The 9,245-nt window shown below is 45.9% G+C and overlaps 1 protein-coding gene and 1 long non-coding RNA gene across 4 annotated transcripts in view; one reads left to right on the forward strand and one right to left on the reverse strand.

The window, feature by feature from the left end:
- CASR (calcium sensing receptor) overlaps positions 1-5,759 on the forward strand; it is a 58,353-nt gene extending 52,594 nt beyond the window's left edge. For all 3 annotated transcript variants that reach the window (XM_079960235.1, XM_079960236.1, XM_079960237.1), the window contains one exon: positions 1,224-5,759. In XM_079960235.1, coding sequence (XP_079816361.1) covers positions 1,224-2,665 — 1,442 coding nt within the window. In that variant the 3' untranslated portion in view covers positions 2,666-5,759. The remainder of the gene's footprint in view (positions 1-1,223) is intronic.
- The window catches only part of LOC307206904, a 181,790-nt gene that overhangs the window by 47,010 nt on the left and 125,535 nt on the right, over positions 1-9,245 (reverse strand). The window lies entirely within an intron of this gene.

Below are 9,245 nucleotides of genomic sequence, written 5' to 3' on the forward strand. Positions count from 1 at the left end.
TTGTTTGCAGTGCCTTCACCGCTTGGTAATATGTCCTGAGCAAGGACAAAATTTGGCTTTTTTATTGATCTTCTCAGTAGGTATCCTCCTCCTCCTCCTCCTCCTTCTTCCCCTCCACTGCTTGTCAACCTGTGTGGAGAAACTGCCCACATTGCGCTAAATTGGGCGCTCCCTGGAACTGTCCGTATCTCAGCCAGGTACCATTTCCGGCCTAGTTCTAAGGTGGCAAACCTGCATTCTGGGGCATCATGATGGAAGCACATGACAGAAAACTAGTGTGTCAGAGACAAGCCTAGTTACAATGCCTGGCACGCTAGTTTTCTGTATGGAGGAAATTTATATGAAAATGCTGATTTACCACTATAGTGCCTTCTAGGCCTGGAACTGCCTTCCAACTGTTTTGGAATTTCTGCCTTCATATTTTTAAGGAAGGGGAATAATTTGTAAAAGAATGAGCTTTCCTCTTATCATCTACTGCCTGTCCCTTTGGCCTTTTTCTGTATATCTGTGGCCTTTTAGAAGTGGATGGAATGTTTGTAATGTATTGGGTCATCATCTTTATTGCCCCCCCCCCCGTTTTAATGTGGGCTTTTGTTTCTTTTTGTTTGGTTGCTTATTTGGTCACAAGTCACTTCAGGTTGCATTGGGCAAGATAAAGTATCTAACAAATTTAATAAAATGATGATGATGATGATGATGATGATAAGGTTAGCTGATACAGGTGTTGTGGCCCTCTGTGCATAGAGCCTGCAGGGGCAACTACAACCCTGACACCCCCTCAAGGGCTCATGTTATAGGGGTCTTGCACCAGACCCCCATCTACCTCTCAACATTACACAAACAAAGAAAAAAGACGAATGAGACCTTGCAGGTCACCTCAGCCTAATGCAATGACTTAGCCAGGCCCTATATTGTAATTTTGACAGATGTTTAATGTTCTTAAGCTTGTAAAATTGCATGTGTGTTTTAATATTTATTCATTGCTTCATGTAATTTGTTGATGTAACCTGCCCTGGGGTCCTAGATCACTTTAATAATTAAATAAAATGAGCCAGAGTTGGTCAACTCTCAGGCAGCAGATAAGACAATATGCAACACACATGCTGTTGAGGTTCAGAAATTTTTCTTTTCTTTCTTTCTTTCTTTCTTTCTTTCTTTCTCTCTCTCTCTCTCTCTCTCTCTCTCTCTCTCTCTCTCTCTCAAGAGTGTCTTGTCTTTTCCAGATGCTAGTGCCTGTGAGAGGTGTGATGAAGACTTCTGGTCCAACGAAAACCACACGTTCTGCATTCCCAAGCAAATAGAATTTTTGTCTTGGACAGAGCCGTTTGGGATCGCGCTCACCCTCTTCGCTATACTAGGCATCTTCCTCACATCGTTTGTCCTAGGGGTCTTTACCAGATTTCGCAACACACCCATCGTCAAGGCCACAAACCGCGAACTCTCTTACCTCCTCCTCTTCTCCTTGCTTTGCTGCTTCTCCAGCTCCCTTTTCTTCATCGGGGAGCCCCAGGACTGGAACTGCCGCTTACGGCAGCCGGCCTTTGGCATCAGCTTTGTCCTCTGCATCTCCTGCATCCTGGTGAAGACCAACCGCGTCCTCCTGGTCTTTGAGGCCAAGATACCCACAAGCCTCCATCGCAAGTGGTGGGGCCTTAACCTCCAGTTCCTCCTGGTCTTCCTGTGCACTTTTGTGCAGATAGTCATCTGTGTCATCTGGCTCTATACGGCTCCGCCTTCCAGCTATCGGAATCATGAACTGGAGGACGAGATCATCTTCATCACCTGCAACGAGGGCTCCCTGATGGCACTGGGCTTCTTGATCGGCTACACATGCCTCCTGGCCGCTATCTGCTTCTTCTTCGCTTTCAAGTCCCGCAAGCTGCCCGAGAACTTCAACGAGGCCAAATTCATCACCTTCAGCATGCTGATCTTCTTCATTGTTTGGATCTCTTTTATCCCAGCTTACGCCAGCACCTACGGCAAATTTGTGTCGGCGGTGGAGGTGATCGCTATACTGGCTGCCAGCTTTGGGCAGCTGGCTTGCATCTTCTTCAACAAGGTCTACATCATCCTCTTCAAGCCCTCGCGCAACACCATCGAGGAGGTGCGCTCTAGCACCGCTGCCCACGCCTTCAAGGTGGCTGCAAAGGCTACGCTGCGGCGCAGCAATGTGTCCCGCAAGAGGTCCAACAGTCTTGGAGGCTCCACAGCCTCGACCCCATCCTCGTCCATCAGCAGTAAAAGCAACCATGAAAATCCCTTTTCACTGCCAAGTCCAGTGGACCAGCAGCAGCCACATGGGTGCAAGCAAAAGGTGAGTTTTGGCGGTGGGACTGTTACTTTCTCGCTGAGCTTCGAGGAGCACCAGACAAATGCAGTAGCCAACCGGAATGCAAAGCACAGGAACTCACTGGAAGCCCAAAACAGTGACGACAGCCTCATGCGCCACAAGGCCCTGCTTCCTCTGCAACCCAGCGAACCACGAGGCAACGAGCCCAACTTCCAGATGCCCTCAATTCAAGACTCCAACACACAGGAACCAGTAATGGCAGAAGCCAAGCAAGAAGTGCAAAACTCGGAAGAAGAGCAACCTTCTTTGTCAGATGCATACTTGCGGGATTTTGTAGGCAATGACTCCATCCTAGAGAACGCCATTCATTCATAATCCAAGAAAAAGGAGTCTGTTTCCCCCGCTCTTCTCTAAAACGGGGGGAAAGGACTGGATACATCTGCAACACAGCCAGCCACTTCTTACGGTTAGAATCAACAGGATAAACTCGCCTCCAAAGGGCTGTTGAGGGTGGGAGGGGGAAGAAAATGCCTAGTGATAATTTTAGTGAACACCTGTGCTGGTTGTGGAAGATATGAGGAGAAGAAACCCGTTGGAAGGACTAGTAACCCCCCCCCCCCAAAGCTGGGTTTTAGCAGATTTTTGTGTGGAGTTTATCATCGTTCTACCCTACTGGTCCAAGGCCACCAACTTGCTGGTTAGTGAACATCTCTGAACAGTTCTAGTAATGTGCTCTGCTTTTACATTGATGTATATTATCCCTTTTCTTCGTGGTGTGTAATAGCCCCTCTTTATATGTAAATCTGCTTAGCCATATTGCAACGAGGAAAACCTTTCTGCTTTGCACAAAACAGGACATGTGGTTTGACTTAGGGGAACGTCATCCTCCAGGCTCTAGGCAAACACGCTAAATGAATTTCAGCTGTTGCCCTCCACGTGTAAAGTATTTTAAAATAAGAAGACATCGCTCCTTGTATTTCCAATCAAAAGATTAGCCGCTTTATGCTGTTCCCAATGTCTCATGAAAGAGGAATAACATCCTGAGAAACATCGCTGCTTTATGCAGAGCTGCTGTCCTCTCAGCGATGCGTGCCCAGGTTTGACTCACTTGGTAGGCAAAAAGGAAGGCCAGCCTGTGCTCCTGGGGGATTTACAGAGATCTCAGTAACATGTGCCCATAACTTAATTTAGGCTACTGTTGTTATGGCTTCTGTGCTGCAAATGGCTGGCATTTTATTACAGCAGGGGTCACCCATCCTCTTGGGCACATTCGCAAACCAGATACCGTATTTTTTGCTCCGTAAGACGCACCTAGTTTTTAAAGGAGGAAAACGGGGGGGGGGGGAATATTCTGAATCAAATGTTCTACTAAACTATTTAATAAACTACCAGTATATCAGAGTGAGAGGGACAGGAGCTGTTATGTTTCTTTAGCGTGCGTGCTCAAGGAGCAACAAGTGGGGAGGCAGCACGCCCCCAGACGGACCCAACACAGGAACCCCAGCAGCCTCCTCTCATGTAAGCGGCTCCTATCCCGCTTTGCTGCTTCAAAGCGAGCCACGGAGGAAGGAAGGAAGGGGAGCCATGGATCCTTTGCTCGCGACTGCAGCAGGATCCAACCGCTGTCCATAGGCATTTATTCCATAAGACGCACAGACATTTTCCGTTACTTGTTAGGAGGAAAAAAGTGCGTCTTATGGAGCGAAAAATACGGTAAATCATTGTGGATGCCCCCCACAGCCATACACAGAGCAGCCTTTTCAGTTGGCTACAACAGAACGCTTCTTTCAAGTCTAATTTGAACAGGTGTCCAGGATCCATTTTGGGTGCTTGTGCACCCATAACTGCCTCATTGGTCAGCTCTGCTCTGCCATTTGTACTGTTCTGTGTTAACTTCTGTCAAACCCATGGCTCTTTTGGGGAGTAACCCAATACATTTGCAGGCATAATTGGGCTAACAACTAAGCATGAAAGGAAGGAGACAGTCTAAAAGAAAAGGCTCTGAAAAGTGAGGAGGCCTCATTGAACTTTTCATGGCTGCAGAAGCATACGGTCATTAATTACCTGAGGTTTCCCAAGTCATGTGTCTAGCAAGTTAAAACAATATTTATAGCAAACAGTTCAGGGAATAATAACCAGGCCCCAAGGCACTGAGGATCATTTTGGAGATTAAATACCTGGAAAGCTAGGCTCTATTGCAGAAAGCAGCTGACAGCCCAGGGTCCTTCAGAAAGCTTCTCCAAGGAAATGTATGAATGGGAGCCTTAAATAATGGCAAACTAGCACAAAATAGGCATGTCCCCTGTTTTGTTCTTTAGGAAGAATTAAAGCGGCTAGCCAGTGGTAGGTGTGGCTAATGCTTTTGCTAAGGGTAGAATGAAACACCATGATCTCTGTCATCCTGACTTCTGCAACTGCTGGAGTTCCAAAACGTATCTTACAGATAGCAGAGGTTGTTGTGACAGTCGAGACCTAACAGCTGACTCCTGTAAGTAGAGAATGCATCCATAAGTAATATTGGGCCTGCCCCTAAGAGAGAAAACTAAGGAATCTATGACTGAATACTTTCCAAATGTTTGCAGCTTATCGAACAGCTCTTTTCCCCCAAGTACTTGCAGTTGAACCACATCATATAATCCTGCACAGCGAGCACAAAACTTGAGAAATGCATCATGTCATCACCAACTTAGAAAGTGTAGCATATGTAAGAAGTGAAATAAAAGGGCAGGTGTTGAATGTCCATTGAGTGATACAAAGGAAAGTGCGTAGCTCTGCCTATCTGTATTTTGTGCTCTACTATTTGTGAGTCCAGAGAACACAACACCCAGCGCATTGCAAAAATGTCAGCACCAAGTAGTCATACTCAAGAATGTGACATGTAATGGCAGCATTGTCAAAGGTTTTCTTTCCCCCTTGTTTTGTTAAAAATCCTTTAAAAAAGTAGACTTTCCTGCTCAGCAAGAGTCTCTTGTATTTTAGCCGTAGATCTTACTCCTCATATTGAGGTTAAAGAAAGTCATGGCGTTGAGCCTGGCCTCTTATATTTAATCCTAATAATTCTTCACTGGCGTTTTAAGGGTTTAGTGATAGGATAGTGTTGTGCTAGAAGGGCCCTGACAGTGAGCACCATTACACATACACTAGAAAGGGGTTTATACTTTATGTTTCAGGAACCTCAGTGGACTATCATTTCTGAGGTTGCTTCACTTGTTTGTATACAGTCATACCTCGGGATAAATACGCTTCAGGTTAAGTATTTTTGGGTTGTGCTCCGCGGCGACCCGGAAGTAACGGAGCGCGTTACTTCCGGGTTTCGCCGCTCGTGCATGCGCAGATGGTCAAAATGATGTCATGCCCATGCGCAGAAGTGGCGAAACTCAACCCACGCACGTGCAGACGCGCTGTCGCATCTTGCGTTCTGTTCGGGATGCGTACGTGGCTCTGGAACGGATCCCGTTCGCATCCTGAGGTACCACTGTGTGTGTGTGTCTGTGTGTCTGTGTGTATACACACATACATACACACACACACACACACACACACAAGCTGGGCAGAAAAATCTTCTGGCTTTTGTAAGAAAAACAAAAAAACCATTTGCATTCAGATCCAGCAACCAGAGTTTGCAGGATATCTACCCACAAGTGCTAGTACTGAACTCTGAGCATGGCTTTCTTCTGATGCAAGAGAAGTGCAAGTCCGCAGCACTCTCCCCTGCATGGCTTAGAGAACTTCCTTGCCTATAATCCCCGGAGAGTGTGGAGTGTGGAATCACCCTGCCTTGGTACAGTAGCAATAAAGGAGACAGCAGTAGGTCAAAGCCAGCTCAACACTGTTGATGTGGTTTTGAAGTAGGTTGTATGAATGCAGCCGGAGTTCAACTCATGGTGAAGTGGTCATACGACATGTCTCTCCATCATGCATCCAGCATGAAGCTTAATCATTTTGCTTCTGACACCCTGCAGTGAGTATAGGCTGAGTTGCATGACTTTCATCCCATGCAAGGCTTAACACATATACGAATGGGGGGTGTACGCCCTTACTTTGTGGAAAAGGCAGATTAAAGGCATGGCTTCCTAATGGCATATCACATGCTGTTTGCCTTGTACACATGGAAGTAGCCTAAGGGTGCACCCAGATTGTAGTTTCGAATGGGAAAGAATGGGCACCCAGTATACACACACACACACACACACACACACACACACACACACACCCTCTGTCCTTACTAGTCCACATTTCAGGTTGAAGTGTGTCAAACAAGAGCTGAGCTCTGAGTTCAACAAAAAGGGCCTCTTCTTTGGCAAAATACTTGTTCTTTTTGTGTCCCACACTTGCCCTGCACTCTACAAGCATTGAACCAAAAGTGTGAGAAGCTTGTCTGTCTGTCTCTGCATCCTTGTTCGCTGCACTTTCACAACACCTCCTTACCAAACTAGTGAGATTTTCTTTGTAACAGCCATTAAGGACTAGCTAGCCAGCATATTTTAACGATGTATGACTTAATAAATCACGACTATGGCCAATTTAATTTTCCATTCAAACAATAATAATAATAATGTTGAAAAACCAGTTGTTGCCTTACAGTGCAATCTGATGCATGTCTGCTCAGAAGTAGGTCTGTCTTTCCAATGGAGCTTACATACCATTGAATTATCATTTAGTGATTAAAAAGATGAGAAGAGCCCTGCTAGAGCAGACCAGAGATCCGCGTAGGTGCAATCCTGTTCCTAACACTTGCCAGCTCAAATGCTTCTATGAAGTGTACATGAGCTGCGCATGAAGGCAACATCCATCCAACAACTGGTATTCAGGGACAGACTTGTCTCTGGACCATGATGGTCCATGCAGACATCACGGACCCAGCAGTGCTCACCTGAATGCATCCAATACCCTTTTAGAGCCATCTCTGGCACTGGTCACCACCACATCTCGGTAGCAAATCCTCTATGTCAATATGTCCCTGAGTAAGAAGTACCGGTACTTTTATTTTGCCTATCCTTGTCTCAGCTGCCACTCAAGTTCTTTGTCTGCCTCTTGAGTGCCAGTGTTATGGAAGAGGGACAAAAAACCATCTTTAGCCAGTTTCCCACATACTATTAAGGGACGCGGGTGGCGCTGTGGGTTAAACCACTGAGCCTAGGACTTGCCGATCAGAAGGTCGGCGGTTTGAATCCCTGCGACGGGGTGAGCTCCCGTTGTTTGGTCCCTGCTCCTGCCAACCTAGCAGTTCGAAAGCACGTCAAAGTGCAAGTAGATAAATAGGTACCGTTCCGGCGGGAAGGTAAACGGCGTTTCCGTGCACTGCTCTGGTTCGCCAGAAGCGGCTTAGTCATGCTGACCACATGACCCGGAAGCTGTACGCCGGCTCCCTCGGCCAATAAAGCAAGATGAGCGCCGCAACCCCAGAGTCGGCCACAACTGGACCTAATGGTCAGGGGTCCCTTTACCTTAAGAAGTAGTACCGGTACTTTTACTTTAGCCAGTTCCCCACACATTATTTTTTAAATAAAATTCAATATGGGGGGGGGGGGGTCCAACAACCACCCAATTCCCCTGATAATCTTTGCTCTAAAAGTTCAAAGCCTCCATTTTCAAAGTCCTCCTGAACATGGACAGTGGGTACAGTGGTGCCTCGCAAGACGAAATTAATTCGTTCCGCGAGTTTTTTCGTCTTGCGAAGCACGGACTTTGGAAAAATCACCAAAGTCTTCAAAAACCTCAAAAAAGGCTACCACACTGCATGCTATGAGTTGCTCCTCGAAGTGAATGCACGTTTTTAAGAAAAAGGAAACAAACTTGCAAGGCAAAGGAAACAAACTTGCAAGATGTTTTCGTCTTGCGAAGCAAGCCCATAGGGAAATCCGTCTTGCGAAGCAACTCAAAAAACGAAAAACTATTTCGTTTTGCAAGTTTTTTGTCGTACGAGGCATTCGTCTTGCGAGGTACCACTGTATTAATAGTGACACTTCCAAAAGAGACAATAATGTTAAGAGAAAGATTCTGCAAGGCAGAGATCCCACTTCATAGCACCTCTAGGTCGGCCCAAGAGAATGTGGTTTCCAAAGGGAAGGCAGAATCACCTTGGTGGAGGCCGCCTTCAGACTTCCTAGGATTCTGCAGCGGGACACAGCCTGGTCCTCAACTGCTGGCCAAGACCATTTCAGTGGCCTCAAATGCCACTTTGGAGCACCAGGCCATAAAAATGGATTACTTTTCATTTCTTTTTTGAAGAGAGGCCAGTGTTCTGAAGCCTCAGTATCTGCCTGACGGCGTCAGGGCCTGCCAGCTTTAATAGAATACAGAAAGCTTTGCTGGAGTCTTAACTCTATCCTTGTACACTACAGTTATTTTAACATTTGTTAGTGCATTGTAATATTTATAATGTGTGGCTGAGCGTCTTGTCTTCAACTCAAAAGGAGTACAGTTGCCTTTTGTACTTTGCAGCTGCAAGTAAAGTCTGTTTTCAGCTGATAATGTCTTGTCTTCTTGGCGCTGAGGGCGAAGAGAGGCCTCTCCCCGCCTCTCAAGCCGGCTTGTTTCTGTGTGTCGGTGTTTGCTGGCTATTCTCATTCAGAATTAGTCATTCACTACTTGCTCAGTCAAAAAACAAGAACTGGTAGATGCTAAAATTAATCCTAGTCAGGGTCATAAAGCTACAGGAACAATTCAGTAAGTTCATTACAGAATATTGAGCATCTATTGTGAAGGCATTGTGAAAAGACTTTACATTATGAGTGTCCTTAATTTTCAATTTAAGGTGCTTTTATTCCATTTTAAGGTTTAATTTTAAGGTATTATTCCATTTTAAGGGAAACCCTTTAAGCATACTTAGCACTTACTTAACTCTGAGTGTTCAATGCACTACACACACACACACACACACACACACACACACACACAGTATGTTATCTCACTAATCCTTAAAATCATTCCTGCAGGGAAGGATTTCCCAAAC

This window comes from Podarcis cretensis, assembly GCF_951804945.1.
Source record: "Podarcis cretensis genome assembly, chromosome: 17".
NCBI lineage: Eukaryota > Metazoa > Chordata > Lepidosauria > Squamata > Lacertidae > Podarcis > Podarcis cretensis.